The sequence below is a fragment of the Mustela putorius genome, unplaced genomic scaffold (genome assembly GCF_011764305.1).
Source record: "Mustela putorius furo isolate JIRA1106 unplaced genomic scaffold, ASM1176430v1.1 tig00000281_pilon_pilon_pilon, whole genome shotgun sequence".
In the NCBI taxonomy this organism is placed as follows: Eukaryota; Metazoa; Chordata; class Mammalia; order Carnivora; family Mustelidae; genus Mustela; species Mustela putorius.
The window spans coordinates 24,541,717-24,564,380 of NW_025421343.1; the positions used below are offsets into that span (position 1 = coordinate 24,541,717).

The 22,664-nt window shown below is 40.1% G+C and overlaps 1 protein-coding gene across 12 annotated transcripts in view; it reads left to right on the plus strand.

Moving 5' to 3' along the window:
* The window catches only part of LTBP1 (latent transforming growth factor beta binding protein 1), a 399,079-nt gene that overhangs the window by 310,422 nt on the left and 65,993 nt on the right, over positions 1-22,664 (plus strand). For all 12 annotated transcript variants that reach the window (XM_045079241.1, XM_045079243.1, XM_045079244.1 and 9 more), the window contains 2 exons: positions 3,775-3,897; positions 9,575-9,700. In XM_045079241.1, the coding sequence (XP_044935176.1) occupies positions 3,775-3,897; positions 9,575-9,700 (249 nt within the window). The remainder of the gene's footprint in view (positions 1-3,774; positions 3,898-9,574; positions 9,701-22,664) is intronic.

The following is a 22,664-nucleotide window of genomic DNA, read 5'->3' on the forward strand; positions in this document are numbered from 1 at the left end:
CAGTTTCCTACAGAACAAGGAAAGGTACATCTGAAACCCAAAGGCCCACATAACACCCATGAAAACAGCCATGGAGCTGTTAGAATAAGGGTGGAAAGTTGGAGTTCTCATGGCTGCCCGATGGGAAAATAAAATGGCACAACCACTTCAGGGGGCCTCTCCGTCCCAATTTAGACCTACTATAGATCCCGCCACTTCCCCTAGGAATTTACTCAAGGCAAATGGAAGCCTGTGATTACACAAAGACTTACACAAACTGTATTCATAATAGCCAGGCTGTAAACAGTCTAGACACTCATCAAAGGTGAATGGGTCAACAAATTGGGGCACATTCATACGGTACAACACTTCGTGGCAATAAAGAGGAGAGAGCTGTTGGTACACACAGGCCCTTAGATCAGTCTCAAAAACACTGTGCTGACCAGAAGAAGCCAAACAGAAAAGGGGCACAAGAAAAACTTTAGGGTCATGGAAATGCCTACAGCTTTCTTTTTAATGGTTGATCTAATATATTCACTTAATCCATGTTTTATGACAGAGAGTCATACACAGCAGACTAGCATTTATCCCCATGTGACACAATCATTACTGAAAAAAAAATCAGAGGGTTGGAGCTTATGAATTATTTTCATAGAATTTATATCAAAAATAAATACCTAAAATATTTCAGGGAATTTTTATCTATTTTATATCTAAAATTTAAAAATTTATATTGAGCCTAAAAAATATTCTCTATTAACTTTGTTTCCACTTTTAGAAATCTTGATATACCAAGTGTCAGTTAGCTGGCGAATAAAACGTTCTTTGGCATGGGAATGAAACCTGAAGGTTTCACACCTCATGGGAGACCCTGGTTCCTACAAGCTCTTCTCTCTCTTGTGCATAGTTTTCCTGTAGTGTCTCTTTCATGGTTAATTAGGAATGGAAATTTAAGGGCAGACTGGAAAAAGAAGCAAAGAGAAATATCACCAAGCCTTATTTTTGTAACTACAGAATAACATTCTTAGAGATATCTCACAGGTCCTTAAAAAAATGATCACATTTGCGATGATTTAAGAATCCAGCAGTGATCCCAACAGATATAAATGGATAAAGAAATGTCTGTACTTTGTACGGTGGTCACAAGAATGTATCTACATTTGTTCAAACTCAATGAGCTAGACTCTTAAAATTCAGTGCATGTATTGTACGTAAATTTCACTTGAGTGACGTTGGAAAAACACACTAAAGAAGAAGGGATACCCTACTTTAGGTGTGACGAAGTCACATCATCTGTGTTTTATGTCCTAGGGTCAGTATTCAGAAACATTTTAATGTAGGCTTTAATGTAGGCTGACTTGTGTCTCTTCTAGTGGAGCGAAACTGTAGAAGTGTTTTCTTGTTTCTCTTTTATTTGCCTCATGAACAGTTATTAATAAGTGGATTGGGCTCCACAAGGAGAATTCGATTTGGTGTGCCAGCGTTTTGAACAGGACAGTGAGGAGACTGAGACTGTAACTGTCTCCCTGTTCACTTCTTCCTGGAACTTCTCATGCATTTTCGCAGCAATCATAATTATTGGCAAGAAATGCCATCATATGCCTAGTTCTGAGAAACAAAGAAGGTTTTGTTCCTTAGCTTTCTTCAGTGCTAATAATTGAAGTCCTGCACAGACAACAGAAGAGGGAGTCATGGACTGTGTTAGGAGTAATGAGCTCTGACTGGAAGTAAATGTGGTAATAAACAGTCCTCATGAAAGATCTGCCCAGCATTCGCGCAGTGAGGGGGGTCATTAATTGTCTCACATGCTCACAGTCAGAACTCATTACTGGTTACGTAAACCATGTTTAGTTGCATATGCTATAAATATATGCATTAAAAAATTCAGTCAACCTCAAACCTATTGGTGATAGCTGCTGAGTAAGTGACTTCAATGGAGCTTTTGATCTTGCTGATGCCCTTTCCTGCCAAAAGCGCCCCCTACCTTCCCTCCTCCACTTTCTACTCTGTGGTCCCAACTTCAAGCATGTGACATGAAGCCACCTTTGGTTTTATGATATCTCTTCTCCGAATCCATGTGACACATGAAGTTGGTACTATTCTTTTGACAAGTAATTATATATTTTGGCAACTCTTGGGTTGAATTTTTTTGGACTTACAAAGCGATGTAATATTTTGTGTTTATTTTTATTAATATAATTTAAATCATTTCTGTTTGGGAGCAGAAATCATGCCAAATACTTTAAAAATTTTCTTATGATTCATAGTACAGGATCTTGTATAAATAGATGCTCCAAATATTCGTTTTTTTTTTTTTTTCTTTTTGGAGAGAGAGAGAGAGGTAGGGGAAAGGGCAGAGGGAGAGGGAGAAACAATCTTAAGCAGATTCCTTGCCTAGTGTGAGCTCTACTCAGGACTTGGTCTCATGATGCTGAGATCATCACCTGAACCAAAATCAAGGGCCAGACACTTAACCGACTGAGCCCCCCACCCCCACTTGCTTTCTTTGCTTATTTATTACTTATTTTGCGGGGGAGAGGGGGAGAGGGAGAGAAAGAATCTTAAGGAGGATCCACACCCAGTGCAGAGCCTGATTTGGGGTTCAGTCAAAAGGACCCTGAGATCATGATCTGAGCCAAAATCAAGAATGGGATGCTTATCCAACTTAGCCACCTGGGCACCCCTAGATGCTCACGATTTTTCTTAATATTTATGTATTCATTCATTCATTCATTCATTATTTACTTTGAGTGGCCTTCTTCTTTAATGAAATAAAATAACATTCACATTCCCACAAAACTATAGGTAAAGTGTATGATGGAAGTTACTTCTATTTTTTTCTTTTTTCTTTTTTTTTAATTAACATGTAATGTATTATTTGCTTCAGGGGTACAGGTCTGTGAATCATCAGTCTTACACAATTCATAGCACATACCCTCCCTAATGTCCATAACCCAGACACCCTATCCTCCTGTCCCATCCCACCACCCCCCAGCAGCCCTCAGTTTGTTTCCTGAGATTAAGAGTCTCTTATGATTTGTTTCCCTCCTGATCCCATTTGTTTATTTTTTTTAAATTTTATTTATTTATTTAAGAGAGTGAGTGAGAGTATAAGCTGGGGGAGGGGCAGAAGGAGAAGGACAAGCAGACTCCCAGCTGAGCAGGGAGCCTGACTCTGAGCTGGATCCCAGGACCCCAGGATCATGACCTGAGCCGAAGGCAGATGCTTAACTAACTGAACAACCCGGGCACCCCTCTTAATTCATATTTAAAGAATATTTTTATTCCCTGTTGTCACCAAGAACATAGCCAAGTGAATTGTTTAGTACAAGACTTTGATGTTTTCTCTTCCCAGTTTCATTTGATGTTAATCCCTTAATTTATTTATTGTTCAAAGCCAAAATCCTTTCAAATTGTTTCATTTTTAAAAATTAAAAGTTAAAAAGCGGGGCGCCTGGGTGGCTCAGTAGGTTAAAGCCTCTGCCTTCGGCTCAGGTCATGATCCCAGGGTCCTGGGATCAAGTCCCACATCGGGCTCTCTGCTCAGCAGGGAGCCTGCTTCCCTTCCTCTCTCTCTGCCTGTCTCTCTGCCTGCTTGTGATCTCTGTCTTTCAAATAAATAAATAAAATCTTTTAAAAAAAGAAAAAAAAAGTTAAAAAGCTGTCTTCCATTAAACATTATGTTATTGTGAACAATGCAAAATAATGTTCATTTACATGAATGCGTGTAAGAGTAATGCTTAATTTTTTAATATAGTTTATTCTGTCTTTTAAATTGTTAAAATTGACTTACAGATATCAATGAATGCTTAGAGGACAACAGTGTTTGCCAAGGAGGAGACTGCATTAACACTGAAGGGTCCTATGATTGTACTTGTCCAGATGGATTCCAGCTAAATGACCATAAAGGATGTCAAGGTACTTCTCTGCTTTTTAGTCCTAATTTACATAGTTAAATTCTGTGATGACTCCTGATGGTAGTCTGCGGCTTTATCCATTTATATGTAAATGAGCTGTGCCAAATTATAGTTTTGAAATCTCTTTCTTGGGTCTACATCAACTATGGGAAGTCCTCACTTTACACTCAATATTAACTGAAACTCGGGCATTTTGGAACTGTGTCCTAGCTCTGCAAACTTCTGTGGTAGCTGAGATCACCTGTACTTTGCTGTTCCTTCCATGGGCCAATCTTGGTGCTAGATTAAAAATTATCTTCTGGCTTTTTTTTTTAAATGTCTTTTGTGGGTATGTTTCATTTTGTCTCATGGATGGTATTTATCCTTTTTTTCCGTGATCCCTGTTTTTATCCAGTATTCAGCTTTTTCTCTTCCTAAAAAACAAAAAAACAACTCGTTAATAATTTGGTCAAAATTAGAGGTATAGAATGCAGGGTTTTATTATTTTCCTTAAAGTGCTATCACATTGCATCTCCCAAAAGTATAGAGGACACAAGGCACTTGTAAGAATACAGCACCAATCATAAGAGCTTTAACTGAACACCTACTATGTGCCAATTGCTGTTAGGAGTTCATAGATTTGTGGAGAATTTAAGAGGCAGCTTTTCTTATATCCATTACACATGAGTAACTGAGGCTTAGGGAAATTAGCTTGGTCCTCCCAAATAAATAGTAGAGATTTGAGCCCAAGATCTTTTTCCACTATTCTTCCCTATGTTGCCCTACCAATTATTACCATGTTTATAGCAATAAGGGAGGAGACTGTGAGACTCCATATTTGTCCCTCAGTGTAGTACACTGAGTTACTGGTGATGCTGGGACTGAAAAATCAGATTGTTGGGACACCTGAGGAGCTCATTCTGTTAAGCATCTGCCTTTGACTCAAGTCATGATCCCAGAGTCCTGGGATCAAGTCCCACATCAGGCTTTTTGCTCAGAAGCCCGCTTCTCCCACTGCCTGCTGCCCCCCCTGCTTGTGTTCACTGGCGTGCTCTCTCTCTCTGACAAATAAATGAATAAAATCTTTTTTTAAAAAAATCAGATTGTCTAGATCCTTCATCTCAACTTTTTTAGCTCTACCTGGCTGCCATGCAGGGTTTCCTTTGTATTAGTCTTAATAAATCCATGCCTATTTCTTCCACCGAAGGCTCTCACTTATATTTACCTTTATACTTATATCTGCTACTTGGGTAATTTTTTCCCCTTAATGGTTTCCCCTCCATTAGCGAACTCTGCAGTATATCCCAAAGTACGTATAAGTAAAGGTTGTTGGAGTTCTCCTTTTCCACTGCTACTGGACATGAATAACTTTTTAATTCTGCATTGTCCTCAATTATGTCTTCTCTTTCATGTCCCGGATGTATAGTACTTGAAAGGGAGGATTTGTGTACTCTCTAAGACGTAGCGTTGGAATCATATTCTACCCTATGTCCGTAGTATTATCCACATCCATCTATATGTCCCTGTGACACCAAAGATTTGGGCCTTTGCCTCATGATTTTTAAAAATTAATTTACTTACCAAGCCCAAGATTTAACCATACTGCGATGTTCCCCATTGGATGTCCTATATTCATTTGTCATTGTGATGCAGTAAGGTGAATTTAAATTTTTTCAGTATTTTCAATGCAGAAAGTAAATGTGCTTGGATTTAATGCAATGGAGAAGAAATACTTGAATTATAAAATTACTGTGTGATTATTTCCATTTTGGAACTTTTTCATCCTCAAATGAATCTTGATTTATATAAAAATGCCAAGAGTTACCTCCTAAAAAACCCCGGTATTCTGTTTTTATTGCACACGTTTGGGTTTAAAAGCAGTACTTTCTTTCCTCCTTCCTTTCCTCCACAATTTTTGACCAAATAGAGGCAAAATAAGTCTTCTTTAAATGGGCAGTGATTTCATATTGCAGATTTCACAAACTCCTAGAGTTAAATCATAAGGAAGTAATTTAGTCATCTGATTTATTAATTATACTACTGTCTTCTCTCAGTACATTCAATTTGTGATTTGGTATCAACTCTAATATGTCACTTCTCCAAACATGTTTTATTAACTGTAAATCCTTATTAAGTTGACTTCAGGCTCAGTCACATGGGTGATTCTTTCTTTCCAGAATAAATGAATACGTCTGCTTAAAAAACTTAAATCCAAACACATGAAAAATATTCCTGAAACAGGTTTTAATGCCGTTTAGAGTATTATCTATGAGTCTTCTCCACCACCCACTTTCTCCGATTAGAGGCTGTTTATAACGGCAATGCATACTCCTCTTGTTTTAAATCCTGTCCCTCTGGCTGTGCCACTGGAGGCAGCCTTCTGATCTTTCACTGGGCCTGAGGTTACTAGCCTACTTCTGTCTAATCTCATGACTAGGTCCCATTCTGTACCCAGGCATCAATTTCAGTTTTGTTTTAATGCTGAAAATGAGATTGACGCCAGTGCTAATCACCATGGAACATATAATATATGAATGACAGTGTGTGACAGACCTAAGCTTTAAACTTTACCCAATAAGCTGAAGATAGTTCCATATTCAGTAGGGCATATTCGGTTGGAAGTCTAAGAGTCTCTTCCCACAGCAAAATCAAGGCTGCTATGCAGACAGCATGGCAATTCCATGTTAATAGTCTCTGTAGGAATGGGACTGTGTACATTGGAGATTCAGAACACACTTCAGTTTTGCATTTTGACTTACAGATGCCAAATTGTGAATTTCTGTGGAATCTCGGACCCATGAAAGAAACCCAACTTAAATATAGTCTGGCTTTCAGCTGAGTTGCTAGCAGCATAGTTTAGACATGCCTCAATAAGTACAACCCAAATTGGATGCATATGTTTCTCTAGTTCCAGATATTCGTGTTGTTCTTTCTTAGCAGTTTCCTGGAAAAAAGTCTGGGAATTCATCTTCAGTTCCTGTCATCAAACTTTTTAGACAATTATTTGTTAATCAGTGAATTCTCTTGAAGCAAGCCCTTCATGCATTATTCCCTCTGCAAAGCTGCAAGTTGGCAGCTTTTAAAGGGCCACATGGAGGCATAGGATGCAGTAAGGAGGAGGTTTGGAAAACCTCTTGGGCTTGGGCTAGATATGGACCTTGGGCTTGACCCCCTCCCCAGGCCAGTGGAACTTTATTGAACCTTGTCACCCAGATAGAGGTAACCCAACACAGCAGGCTGGAAAGAAAAAAATGAAACTAAAAGCCAAGAGATGGTCAGAGTTCAAAAAAAAGATGCCCAGTCTAAGGTATTACTAGTGGGTCGGGACGAATCATAAAAGGTATTGGAGATTTTATAAAAGAAGTAAAGGGTTTCACAGGGTGAAGTCACATTGAGAAATAGTCAAGTAGAAAATGATTCATTGAGCTTCCTTGAAATGCTGTTAAATCAGTGACAATAACAAGAGCGGGAAGATTGTTTAGAAATATGAGTAATTCCTGCTTGGTTTCTTATTTTGATTCAGTTGTGGATAAGCCAGCTAGTGCGAATTATATGGCCAACAGAATGGTAAAGAGTTAAGAATTGATGTAGACAGATGAATAAATCAGTGGTGTTGACAGAGGGTCAGAGTGAAGGGGACAGGCCAAAAAGAAGAGCACCAGGAGATCCTGGGTGCAGAGAAAGGAATAACTTTATGGAGGAGAACTCTAGGGTTGATGGGTAAGCATGTTCTCGAGGTCACTGGGAAGGGCTCGTAATCCATACGTTTTCCATGTGCCCATTAAGCTTTACAGCAACTCATGTTGGCTCCTGCCTCCCCTATTAGACTGTGAGCTTCATAATGGCAAGGACCCCAGCCTGTTCAAACTTCTCTTAGGAAGCATTCAATAAATAGTTTTAATTGAATTAAAGATGGACTTCTAAGAAAGTGCATCAAGGACCTCTTTACTGAGAGGTAAAAGAGGCTTCAGGAAGGTAAGGAAATGGCCTTAGAAGGGCTCCTGCCTGCAGGGTTCCAAGGACCTGTGATAGTTTTCATGGCCCCAGTTAACTAAGAGTATTTTAACCAATCATGGTTTAATTAGGAGAGCATGACCATAACTGAGATTTTGTGGTGGGCAAACATCCCTAATACACTGTGAACATGCTGTACTAGGAGTTGGGGACTCCATTCAGACACATGGTTCTCTTCAAGGAGCTGTCAGTGTAATAAGGGACACAGATGAGTAAAACACTAATTAAAACACAGTGCAGGGGCACCTGGGTGGCTCAGTGGGTTAAGCCTCTGCCTTCGGCTTGGGTCATGATCCCAGGGTCCTGGGATCGAGCCCCATATCGGGCTCTCTGCTCGGCAGGGAACCTGCTTTCCTCTCTCTCTCTCTCTCTCTGCCTGCCTCTCTGCCTACTTGTGATCTCTGTCAAATAAATAAATTTAAAAAAAAAAAAAAAACAACAGTGCAGATAGGTAGTTGCATGGGTCAGTACCGGTGTGAATAAGTGACCATTCTCCAGGAGTCATTAATATCATCATGTGGGCACTCGTGGCCACAATAATTAGCACTGGCTTGATAGAACATTTCACTTCATGCATTAGAAATGTTTAGAAGTGCATCATGACCCTGGCCATGGGGAGTGTAATCACATTTCATTGAGAACAAACAGGTCAGCACAAGACTTAACGCTAAGACGGTCAGCACATATGAACAGCGGTATAGGTTCATGAGTGTTAATAATTGTAGCTACCACTTGCTGACCCTTCGTTGTCCGTTAGGCACTGCACTAAGCCCTTGACCCGTCATTCAAGAATTGGCATCACAAAGCTGTGCAAATAATAAAAACTTCACTGATCTGGAAGACCTTCCTTTTCTTGTATTTTATTTCTTTTATCCATTTTCTACCAAGTATAGATGGGAGGCTGTTTCATTTATATATTCAGCAGACATTGTGAAGGCCCACATTAGGGACCAGAGGGTATTGGTAAGGCATGTCCTGTTTTGCCCTTAAGAAGTTCATGTTGTGTGGACGCCTGGCTTTAACCCACTGGGTGGCTCAGTGGGTTAAAGCCTCTGCCTGCGGCTCAGGGGTCCTGGGATCAAGCCCCATATCGGGCTCTCTGCTCCGCAGGGAGCCTGCTTTCTCCTCTGTCTCTCTGCCTGACTCTCTACTTATGATCTCTGTCTATCAAATAAATAAATAAAATCTTTAAAAAAAAAAAAAAGTTCACATTGTGGGAGTCAGTCGGCATGGAGGGGACCCAATGCTGTGGGGCTCCAACAGCTGTGGGAAAGATCAAAAAGAACACAGCATGCTCATGAATGAAGACCATTTCTCAGAATTTGTTTCTTAGTGTTCCTCAAGCCTCCAATAGGTCTTTTAAAAAAAGTATGTAAAAAATAATAATAAAAAAATTTTTTTAAAAAGTATGTTAAGGTTGATCGTCTGAAAATGAAAATGCTTTTTTTCATAAATTGAAAATGGTTGAATGTGGGCTTATTCATATAATTGAACCAAAGTTGTTTCTCCCTTAAAACTTGTGGTCTGGTGTAGGTACAAATAGCGCATTTGGGCCACAGAATAAGTGTCCGACCGTTTTGTAATGGAGTTGCTTACTGTATGTCCAGTAAGCATGTTTCATACTATCATATGAAACCAAAGGAAAAAAATTTTTTTCACATATTTGGAACTCGTTTCAATTCCAGATATTAATGAATGCGAACGACCCGGACGCTGCGGTCCTCGTGGAGAGTGTCTCAACACAGACGGTTCTTTTCACTGTGTCTGCGAACAGGGTTTCTCAATTTCTGCAGATGGCCGTACATGTGAAGGTAAGATAAACCGTCAGGAGGCCTATAATTATCTCCTGATAAAGCAGAGAGGAAGGAGATCACTTTCTGTGAAACAGACAAACACCAGAAGACACTATGAGACACTCCTGATTTAAGGCCTCCAGGCATGTATGTATCAAGGTGACTCCTGCCCACATTCACGACTCAGGAATTGCTGAGATTTACGCATAGGATGACCTAAGGTTATAATGATGGTAGTACTCACAGTTGATTCCACTACTGGTACTGAATTAATTCATGGAAACATGCAGGACATGATGATTTTAGGTCCATGGGGGAGACCCAAAGGAAACCTGTAAGCAGCCTCCTTGATACAGCTCAAAACTCTGCCAGTTTTGATTAAAAGATATGATAGTCTTCACCATTGTAAACATGTCTTGTGTGATTCTTCTCTGAAGCACTGTCAACAGGGATTTTCCAGTTGTTTCTCTAACATCCTTAGCTGTGGGTTGGTGTATGTCCTTGCCCACTGGTATTTATTACCTTCTAAAAAGTTAATTGTGTTGTAAGATATTCAGATAACAACGTTGGCTTTCCTCTTTGCAACCTCGGTGTGTTTGCAGGGACACAGAACTGTTCATAGTCCTGAGATTTATGTTCTTAATGATTTATTAAGAGTTTGATAAATTGAGGAATAATTCATCTGAACCATTCTAAAAGTAAACTGAGAAGATTCCCATCATCATCATGATTTCAGTCCATCTCTTGGAACATCTAGTTCATCAAAAGCCAGCTAAGTTGTAAAGAAGTAAATCGCAAAGGTTCTATCCCAGGCCTGTGATAGTACCCAAATTCTTTGCTCCAAAAAAGAGCTCAGCAGGAAGTGCCTCCTCTCCTTGCACGTACCACAGTGGAATCGAGCCAAGGAACAGTGACCAGGTTCATCTGAAACTAATTATTATATTGGGAAGAATGAACTGATCTTATAAAATGCAGGAGATTGTTGAAATCACTCTCCTGCTGAGTAGACAAAACATTGATGCCAGATTTGGCTTCAAGTGAAAGAGAGAGAGGGTGGGTGCGGTTTGAGCAAGCGGATTTTGAGGGGTTTGGAAGCCCTCAGACGTTGGGAAATGGGGAAAAAATCATTAAAGGTGGCCATGGGGGTTTGCAAGGATTCCGTGGTGCGGTGATTCGAGTTTTACCTGAATTTTTTATTTAGACCTTGAGCCTGGAGTTCTTAAGAAAGACCCTGCATGAATACACACTTTGTGCTGCACAGACCACAGTGTTCCCGGCAGTGGGCCACAATGCTAGCCCACCTGGGTCTCGGAGGACACTGATGGGCAGAATGCACATTTCCCCGCATTCCAGAAAGATGCAGGCTTGATTCTTCATTTGGGTCTGGAACATGGATTATAAGGGCTTCCTTCCCTGAAAAATGGTCCACATTATAACCACCAGTGGCGGTGCTGTGCAGAAATTATGTTCAGAAAAAAACACAGGTCCCGTCCTATGCTCACGAGCCAAAATTACTCTTCTGGAAGAATATACCAGTATAAATAACCTTCACCTCCATTTTGTCTAAGCGATTTTCTTTTAATTCCGTGTCTTTTTAAATACCGATTGCTGCAACTCAAGAGTTATATAATCACCCTAATTCACTTGCAGTTCTAATTTTGTTAGGCATCTACTTGGCAAAGACTTGAATTTTAAAATACGTTTTTAGAAAACCTCCAAGTCTTTGTAAATTACTATACTTCAGTATACTTTCTTTGACACTTGGTCCCCCCCCCCTTTTTTTACTTTAGAAACTGGACAGTTTTATAAGTAATAAAATAGATAATTTAGAATACTGTGTTGATAGATGGTAGTGTAACTAGAAATCTCCCAGAGTATTAGGCATGTTATTCTCTTTCTAGAAGAAGCTTTGTAAAGCTTTCATTTTTTATGGGCTTACTCCGCTACATTAAACTGGTCCAGATTTTCTTGTGTTGGACTGAACCTGAAACTTGTGGCAGTAGCAGAATGTCCTGATTCTACCCCAGGCTGTGGTGTAGGGTGAAGCCAGCCCATGTGACCGGGACTAGCTGCGGAACTGATGTGCACAGGACTTGCGTTAACACTGAGAAGGGACTGGCTCTCCGCATGCCCGTCCACCAACTTATTTCTGAACTTTGGGTTTAAGCAGCCGGAGACTTGTGGACGCAGGGCTGGCAGAGTCTGCTCTAAGCTGGGCTGTGTCTGGTCCAGCTGAGGGTAGGAGGGCCCTTCCTGATTTCCCATGGCTTCCTTTGTGTCTGGTCCCACTTCCTGAAGCACAATGAAGAGGCCTACTCCGACAGAATCCAGTATTCCGACTTTCAGGGAGCATGGCAGATTGTACAGAAATAAAAACAGCACCGTGGGATCCTTCCTTGCCCTTCTGTACATAGTGTTCTGGGAGCATATACCTGATAGCGGAAGGAGGCACACCTTGATTCTCCTATAGCACACGAAGAACGACAGTGTTCTTGGACGTTCAGTTGGAGTAGAGTGGGAGGTACGTGGCGAGTGAACTGTTCATCTGTTTACTCATGTACCGAGTGCCTGTCTTGTACCAGCAAAACGCTGCTCTGGTCCCCTGGGAGCCTACATTGCAAGAGGGCAATCTGTGATAAATAAGGAAATAGTACACACAGAGAATTATGTTTTTGATCTTAAACAATTTAACACATTTATGCTTTAGGGATAGAATCTGGGGTGCCTGGGTGGCTCAGTGGGTTGAAGCCTCTGCCTTCGGCTCAGGTCATAATCCCAGAGTCCTGGGATGGAGCCCCACATCGGGCTCTCTGCTCTGCGGGGAGCCTACTTCCTCCTCTCTCTCTCTCTCTCTCTTTCTGCCTGCCTCTCTGCCTACTTGTGATCTCTCTCTCTCTCTGTGAAATAAATAAATAAATAATCTTTTTTTTTTTTTTTTTTTTAAAGAAAAGTAAATACAGGTGATTGGGGTGCCTGGGTCGTTCAACCAGTTAAGCACCCAATTCTTGATTTTGGCTCAGGTCATGATCTCAGGGTTGTGAGATGGAGCCCCATAGACCGGGTTCTGTACTGAGTGTGGAGCCTGCTAAAGATTGTCTCTATCTCTCCCCCCTGAAATATATATATATATACTGCAGGTCATTTTTCTCCCGTCCCGCACATGGGTGTTGGAAAAGGGCAGGGAAACTGGACTCTTCGGATGGACTTCCTCCTCTCTACCTCCCTTTCTTCCTCGAACTGTGGTTCTTCTCCTCCTGCCACCACCTCTGGGTCCTCTTAGCCAGGGTGTTTATCTTGTGTAGACATGCAAAGGAAACGTTTCACCTCTTTAACGAAGTTCACTGTTCTGTGTCCCAATTTATCTTATTCGTGTGTTTTTAAAAATCACAGTTCTTTTGCTCTTTTATTTTTTCCTTTGTTGTTGTTGTTGTTGTTGCAGAGCTTTAACTCATGACAAATATTGATCATCCCATGTATAAATAAGCTGACCCAGAGTTTGGGCTCATCATCAACAGCAGAATGTGTGTGAATGGGAGAGGGGGGAAACTTGTGACCATCCGATTCCTATGTGTCACGCTTCTGTCCCCTGACCCGTGTGAAGAGTTGCCTCTCCCCCCCACCCCCGGCCTCTTACTTCGCATCGTGACGCGCATGGGTCTCTGCACACTGCTCTGGCCAGCGGCCGTGGTGCTCTCCCTTTTGGGCATCCCAGTTGAATGAGAGTTTATGCTCGGGGCCATCAGACATGACTAGACTTCACTATGCTTTCCAGCCCATTCACACTTTAGAATGGCCACACCGGTCTAGCAGGGACCTTGAAGGAGCCCAGCAGCCCAGCACTGGTAGCTCACAGAACCTGGTTAGTCATGGCTCATCAGGCCTCCAAACCATGGCCAAAACCCTTCCCTGAAGCGTTGTCTTAAAGAAAGCATCCTCACTGGTTCATTTGCCAAATATTACATGTATGCTAGGTGCAAGCCACCGTTCTCCATCCTAGGGCTCTGTCGATGAACAGCATCAATGCCTGCTTTCTTGTAAACTACATAATGGGCTCGAAAGACAGAAGCCCTGTGGGGAAAAGGAATTAGAGCAGGGTAAGGGAGATCTGAAAGCTGGAGCAGGGAATGGAAAGCTGGTATCTTACTAACTCGGGTGGGCTGAATTGACCATTCTTCTCTATACGAAGAGAAATCAGAGAGATTTTGTGTCTGGGGAACAAATGAAGCCTTATCAGTACCTTTTTCACACTAAGGGATAATAGCCTGTCAATCCTAGAACAGAGGGCATGAGATTGTCTGCTGAGGCCGTTAGCGTCCTGCCCACATGAGTTCTCTTTTGACGGGGGAGTACAACTCAGAGTACATCGCCAAGAGCAAACCCTAATGTAAACTACGGACATGGGTTGATAATAGCATGTCAGTGTATGTCCATCAGTCATAACAAATGTTTAGGAACGTTAATGGTGAGGAGACTGAGGGAGAGGACAGGGGTTGGGGAGATGGGATTATCGGAACTTGCAGTAAAATTTTACTGTGAACCTGAAACTACTCTTGAAAATAACGTCTATTTTTAAAAGTCAAGCATTCAAGTTAGTCTTATGAAAAACATTACCTGTTTTTCATAAGGAAAAAAAAATCAAAACCCTTCATTTTAATTCCATGTTCTTCCTATATTTTCCACCCCTGGTTGTTATTTCTTACTTTTAAAAATAATACCACGGTCGGTCTATGTGATCAGAAGCTTCTGCTCCCGCTTTCAAAACAATTCTAATGCTGATTCCGAATTTGACAACTAAAAAGATGGGAAGCGGACTTCTTATAACATGGTGACTAAACCCTGAATCCCAGCATATTCAAAGAATCCAGTCCTGTTGTTAAATGGCCCTAGAGATTCTAATCCTGTAACTTTTTAGGATATCTTTTACAAACCACTTCTTGCTAACTCACTCATTGGAAAGGGAGAACGTAATCAGAGGCACGTGGTCAGGATGGCTAGCTTCCTGAACTTGGCCGAGAGCAGTGAAATCAGAAACACTAAAAGAGGGGCACTGGCTGGCTCAGTCGATAGAGCCTGTGACTTTTGATTTCAGGGTTGTGGGTTCGAACCCCAAATTAAGTGTAGACACTACTAAAAATAAAAATTAAAAAACAAAAAAAAGCCTAAAAGAAGTTAGGTTCAAGCTCTGAGGCTAATTTTGTGTTCATGGGAACCAGAAAATACGGTAAAGGCAACTTTTGCCAAATGGAAGAAATAAAAACTAAATCTGGAGCAGCATGGTGTTGTTCTCAGATTTTTGGTATGTTTTCTATAAAGAGTATGGAAAGAAAGTATAAAACCATTGCTGACTGTGCACGGAGGCACTTTGGAGGTTTTGTGGCACAGAGATAGAACTTTCTGTCACCAAGGAGAAAATATTTTTTAAAATGGATTTAGCCAAGTAGGACATTGAAGTGCCCTGACTCAGTAATATATTACATCTGGGCACTTGGCCCAAAGATTTTTCAGATTTATTTTATTGCTGTTGTTTTGTGGGGTTTGGGGGTTTTTCGGTTTTGGGGTTTTGTTGTTGTTGTTGTTTTAAGTAGGTTTATGGTCCCAAAATGAAAAATCTAGTGAGAGAATACAACCTGAATGTTTCCTTTCTAAAGAAAGATCATTTAGATTAACAATAAGATCCTCTTTACCACCCGTGTAAAAAGGAAAAGGATCTTACAACATTCCAGGTAAAGAAGGGCTTCCTGCTATAAAGACTACTGTTCTTCACGCTCGCTCCTGTGAATACACTTATGCAGAAGTGAGTAAAAATGGATGTTTAAATCATTAGGGAGAGAGCTGAGGAAATTTTGCTGGAATAAGCTGCTTTTGGATCTGGAATACATATTTTCCATGCATTGCTTGATTGTCTTCCGTATATCAACATTTTTATAAAGAAATTCATAATAGTAGCAGAGAAATTCAAGAGCTCTTCCTAAGCCTTTTATCACCGCTGACCTTTTCAAACCCCAGAGCTATGGAAAATCATCTGTTCACAGACGGAGAAGTAAACACTTTCCTTGCAGCCAAAAAACAGACCTGGAACTGCCAGAAAGTGAAGTCTGTAGATAGTCCGCTTCCCCCTCACACCTTCTGTTGCCACCCAGCGCTTGGCTGGGGCGCCAGTCTCTCTGCAGCTACTGCCATGAGTCCTTCGACGTCCTTTGCAAATAAAATACTCAATAGGTCATGGAAAGTTGTTGAGAATAGTATTTGTATACATTAGGCTTCAGTTGTAGTATTTAATACATCGATTCCAGAATTGGGTATTTGTTGGCCATTCTGCTGATGGAGTATTCCCTGGTAGGACTCCCAGCATGAGTAGACTGGAGGTTCTTCCCATAGTGGATGTCATGACTTTATAAAAATGATTTCACTTGTTGACTTCTTCTTGGGAACCAGGCATGATGCTAAGGACATGGTACCAATTTTCTCATATAATCTTCATGACAAACCAATGGGTAGGGTGAGTATTAACTGGAATGCTTTTGGCTGCAATGAACAGCTTAAAACAAGGAAATTTATTACACTAAGAAGTGTAGAGATGGTCACCTCTATTTTAGGTCTTTATTCAAATGTCTTTCTCTGGGAAACCTTTCTGGCCACCCTTTCTCACATTCACCCTCTAACTCTTCCTGTTCCCTCCTTTGCTCCCTTTTAGCCACCTTTTTCTGCTGCTTTCTCTTGTAGTTTATTGTCAGACCCCACTCCTGGATGCTGAGGTTGATGAGACCGGTCTTGTTCACAGCTGTATGGTGTTGAGAATAATTAGGGCACAATAAACAGTGCATGAATGAAAAGGTAAAGAGGAGGTCTGTAACTCATCCTGGAATATCAGGAAGCAGGTACGATAAGATGACTCCAAATTGAATGTATGGTGTACTTTTGTGCAGTCTTTCCTATTTTTTGAAGACTTAATTCTTTCAAGCACACCCTGCATAGTTATTGGGTACAGAAATGGTTAAGAATTTAGGGTGTGTATTGGGTACAGAAATGGTTAAGAATTTAGGGTGTGAGGGGCGTGGGTGGTTCAGTCATTCAGTATCTGCCTTCAGCTCGGGTCATAATCCCAAGGTTTAGGATCGAGCCCCACATCGGGCTCCCTGCTTGGCAGGAAGCCTGCTTCTCCCTCTCCTTCTCCCCCTGCTTGTGTTCCCTCTCTTGCTGTCTCTCTCTCTGTGTCAAATAAATTAATTAAATCTTTCAAAAAAAATTTTTTTTAGGCTGTGGGGGCCCGTGGGTGAGCATCTGCCTTCAGCCCAGGTCATGATCTCTGTGTCCTAGGATCGAGCCCCGCATGGGGCTGTCGGCTCAGTGGAGAGCCTGCTTCTCCCTCTGCCTGCTGCTCCCCTCCTTATGCGTGCTCTCTCTCATTCTATCTCAAATAAATAAGTATAACCTTAAAAAAAAAAAAAAAACTTGTGGATTCCAAGTTCGTGGGCTTGAACTCTTACTCTACGTCTGAGCTGTGTGAACTTAAGGAATTTACTTAAGGCACATCTGCCCAAGTTCCCTACATGCATAATGCATTCATGGCGTCATTGTAAGAGTTAAGTATGTGGATGGGTGTTGACAAGTATCCGCTAGAATGGAGCCTGTCCCCATAGATGTCCAGGAATGTGAATTCTGTGCAGTGTGTTAGCACTTTTTACATTGAAACCCTAGTTATGTTGCCATTTGTTTCCTTAACCTGTGGACATCTAAAAGGAGGGAGCATCTAACACTTATTTGTTTTTTTATGTTATCAGTGTTTACAAAATATACGACGTACAGTCCGATTGCATAAGTATTTGTGAATTAAATTGTCTGTTAGTTCTAAGTCTAAGTCTGGATATAAATGAAATACTACATATATTCTATCTACTTCTAAATCCCAAATTTATTTAATATAAATTATATAAATCATACAAAATATAGGATAATAACCCATTTATACATAATTTGCTTTAATTCCTTACCCTTTGTTTTCCATAAGAGTTCTATATGACTGACTTTCCTATTGACCCACTAAGTTTTAAAAGATGGCAGGTTTTAAAACGGTTCATGAATCAATTGCCAATAAACCCATGGCTAATGCTGATGTTTATTTGCATTTAAATGCCGAAGTTGTTATTTCTAGAGATACACTGTCTATTTTCTGTGGCTTCATAACTGATCTTTCTTGGCCTCCTATTTGAATATAGAAAGAGAAAAATTAGAGTAGCGAAAAAGAATGGGAATTTTTTTTGGCCGATCCTGTGTTGCTTTTGGGGCCTAAGTGTCAAAAAGATGAATCTGGGGTTTGATGTGTTTGGCCTGTGCTTAGGGCTCTCTCCTGGTCCTCGTTGGCAGCACCTTTTAGCATAAGAAAGACTATATGAAAAGAGAAAATGTACAGTATGATTCTGAAGTTAGAGGAAGATGTTTATTTTTTGGAAAATCTTGGTTGTAAAAATGTGCAGCTATTAAATTAATGCAAAGATAATTCAGTGGTTATAAATAAATATATTCAGAGAAAACGGTGCATTTTTAAAAAAATGTATAGAGTGTAAAACACAAAATCTATTTCACACATTATCTTTTGCAAGTAACTGTGTTAGTAACATGCAATTGAAGTTCAAGCTATTTTCTGTAAGTATCTAAGGGGACATTTTTCTGAGTGGCATGGAATTTATTCCCCGTGGAGTATTCACATACTTTAGTTTTTGTGGTAGTCCATTATATAACAGCAAATCAGGATTATTCTTTACCTTCAGGATCAGAGAAGTGTTTTTTTTTTTTTTTAAGCTTTCTTCTCATTTCTCCCCTTCACATTTTAAGGAATGTTTCTTTTCTGTAGCAAACGTAAATCCTTCTCATTCACTTCTCCAGTTTTTATATAAAATTTTGTCAGTCCATAATGGGAAAAAACGGCTTTTTGAATTCAGAAATATGCTGCGATCCTCTTTTTGTCAAAAGAAACCTAAATGACTTGAGTATACAGGTTTAGGTTTTGTCCAAAGAAAGAGTGTTTTATGTCTCATTGAAAATGCCCTGCTTTTCAACTCAATTCAGAATTTTTCCTCTAAGTGTCACAGATACTTAGTTTGGGATTTTAGCCGATAATATTGAGGTTTGGTTTTTTTTTTTTTTTGTTAATTGAACAAACATCTGTCACATACAGTGGCTTCCCCACCCTGTGTCCTGGTTCTCTGAGAGGGAAGACAGGCGCCAGGGGCATACTGCAGACTCTTGAACCTGTTTCCTGACACATGTCCTCTCCAGCTGTAGGAACTGAGCCTTTTGAACCCCCCTCCATGAGGATCCCCGAGACCCAGAGCATTTCCCCCATGTTCACTGTGTCAACTTGTTAAGACAATTTGAAATGTAAAGGCTGAAATACTCTTCTTGGATTTTTTTTTTTAAAGGAATGAATCTAAGATGATTTTGTTCATGAGGATTTTCATTCTTGACCTCATTTTGGATGATAAAGAGATAATCTTCTATACCTTTGTCCCACTGCATTGTCTTTGAAAACCCACTGTAAGTGAGAGTCAAGGACTTAATTTGAATTCTTGAAAAATTCTTAGGACTCTTTCAGGTGTTCAAACAAATTCACAAAACTTAAAATCTTACTAATTTGGGGGGCGCCTGGGTGGCTCAGTGGGTTAGAGCCTCTCCCTTCAGCTCAGGTCATGATCCCAGGGTCCTGGGATCAAGCCCCGCATGGGACTCTCTGCTCAGCAGGGAGCCTGCTTCCTCCTCTCTCTGCCTACCTCTCCACCTACTTGAGATCTCTGTCAAATAAATAAATAAAATCTTAAAAAAAAAATCTTACTAATTTTTATATTTTATCCTCATGTAAAAGGATGTTTTACTCCCACTGTTTATCTTTAAATTTATGCAGGGGCCATGTGGAGTGGGGGGAGAGACAGTAACTGGGACCCACTCGCAGTGATTCAGGTGGACTCTGGAGAGGGGCAGAGCTGACAAGGGCTCTGTCCAGATCACGGGTCTCATCATTAATGCTTAACCATCAAATATGACCTCCCCTTCGAACCTTAAATGTATCTTCCATTTTCTATTGTGTGTTTAAATAATAATAATTCCTAAGTTAGATATCCTAGAATATTAGAATTCTAGTCTGTTCTGAATACATAGCAGTGCTGTTATAATCTTAAGTAAATGATTTAAAAACTCACTCCATAATAATTCTCACCTTCTATAAGACCAAAAAAAAAAAAAAATAGAGGCATATTAAGGACAGAGAATCACATAATTCCCTTGACTTGCAGTGAGTCACATAAAAGTGTAGTTACATTTTTAAGGAAGACTGTTGTGTCACATATGCTTTTTTTTTTTTTTTAATTTATTTGACAGAGAGAGATCACAAGGCAGAGAGGCAGGCAGAGACAGGGAGGGGGCAGCAGGGTCCCTGCTGAGCAGAGAGCTCGATGTGGGGCTCGACCCCAGGACCCCAGGACCATGACCTAAGCCAAAGGCAGACGCTTAACCCACTGAGCCACACAGGTGCCCCCACATATGCTCTTATATATCCACCTATATTCCTATTAAAAAAAATAGCTTGACTTTATTTTCTACTTGGAAGAAATTAAATTTCACAGTATTTGGCTTATTACGGACAGATAGGGACATATTATGGACAGTTCAGGATTACTATTCAGAGTCCCTTAATATTTTAGTCTAATATATACCTCTTACCAATGAGAGAGAGAGAGAGAGAAAGAAAATGAACTTTTTGAAATGGGTAAGATGGTCTTTAACCAAGAAATAAAGCAGTGTGGATTGGCTCTTCTTTTTAAGTAAACTTTCTAATTGCTTAAAATGCATAAAAGAAAAGTGCATGAATCGTAAGAGTACAGCTTGATGAACTTTTACAGAGTGAGCGCACTTGGTAATGAGCCCCCCGAACCCCCCCCCCCGAGCTTCTTCCTACTTTTAACCCACTCCCCTCCCCATGACCCAAACAGAGTTCTATTTTGTCTTTGTTACCCTGGCTTTGTTTTTGTACCTGTTTTTGAACATCTTATCAGTGAAGGCATACGGGAGGCACTCGTTGGTGTCTGACTTCTTTCATCCAGCATCATGTTTGCAAGCTTCATCTTCGTTGCTGTATGGTGTTTCATTGTATAAAGAATGTCTCCATTGCATAGATAAGCCGGCTCTCAGAGTCCTGGTTCACACCGACCAGATCTACTTCTGAGCATTTCAGTTCTACCTCCTTGCCAACCACTGGTGCTGTCATTTCTTTTCAAGGTTAGCCTTGCTTAGTAAGGGATATCTCATCATGGTGGCTATCGATTTGTGTTTCCTGTGTGGGTTGATGTTCCACAACTTTTCACACCCTTATTAGCTTTGGGGGTATTTTTTTAGTTATCTAATTCTGCATAACAGACCTCTTCAAAATTAGGGGCTCAATACAACTGTCTAAAGAAATGAAGCCAAGTTCTTAATTTTAATGAAGGCCAGTGTTTTAATTATTTCATTTGAGATTAGTAATTTTTGTGCCTGTGGTCTTTGCAAATCCTAAAGTCATGACGATCCACTTTTTAAAAAATATTTTATTTATTTGAGAGAGAGAGTGAAAGAGAGAGAGAGAGAGAACAAAGGCCAGAGAAAGAGGGAGATAGAGAGAGAAGCAAACTCTGCGCTGAGCAGGGAGCCCGCTGTGGGGCTCAATCCCAGGACCCTGGGATCATGACCTGAGCCAAAGGCAGTTGCTTAACCAACTGAGCCACCAAGGCGCCCCATGATAAAATTTTATATTGTCTCCTATAAGCTTTATTTTATATTTTACTTTTGGAATCTGTAACAGTCTGATACTGTTTTGTGCGTATGGTGTGAAATAGAGGTCAAGATTTATTTTTTTCCTAAATGTATTCCAGTTGGATCGCCTCCCTTTATTGGGAAGAGTACAATTTTTCCACTGATTTGCACTAGTAACTTTGTCGTGAGCAGTGTGTAAATGCATATGAGTCTTTTTCTTTTTCCTTCTGTCCACTGGTTGGTTTATCCTTACACCAACAGTATATTGTCTTAACTATAGTAGCTTTATAATGAATGTTAATGTATGTGCTGTAAATTCTAAAGTGTGCAGTTCTGTTCTTAATCAGGGTGTTATTCATGGCCCTTTACATTGCTATGTAAGTTTTATGATCAGCTGATCAAATCATACCAGAAAAAAAAATTCTGCTGGGATTTTGGTTGGAATTGCATTCAATCAATAGATCAATTTGGGGAGATTTAATATTTTACAATATTGAGTCTTCCAATGCATATATATATAACATATCCCTCTATTTAGGTTTTCTTTCATTTGTTTTGGTGTTTTGTTGTTTTTTGTATAGTCTTGGACAGAGTTTTTTTTAGAGTTAATCTTAAGTAAGTTTTCAGTATTTTTATGTTTTTGCAAAGGGTGTTTAAAATGTATTCTACCCTTACAACAATTTGATTTTTGTGCATTGACCTTGTACTTATGAGCTTGCTAAACTTACTTGTTATTTCCCTAAGTTTATCTGCAGATTTGTTTGGATTTTGAACAGAACAGTTATGTTGTCTACAAATAAGGTAGCACTAGGTTTATTTATTTTCTTTCAATAATTATACCTTCTCTTATTATACTATCTAGGACTTGCACTCTGATAGAAATGGTGGTAGCTAGTTACTTGTCTCATTCCTGATCTCAGCAGAAAAAGCATTGAATATATTGACTATTTCTTAAATTTTGATGTTTGCCATAGTTGTTTCTGGTATGTACACTTGTGGTTTGATGAGAGTCTTTATTCTGAGTGGTTTTTAATGATTACAGATGCTTTTCCTGCATCTATTGAAATAATTGTGTTATTTTTTAAATCCTATTTCCCCCTTTATTCTGTGAGGAGTTACATGGACTGGTTCCTCCCACCCCCCATTTGTTTGTTTTAAACAAGATAAAAGTTTATTTCTCTCTGTGTAGCAGTTCAAGCGTAAA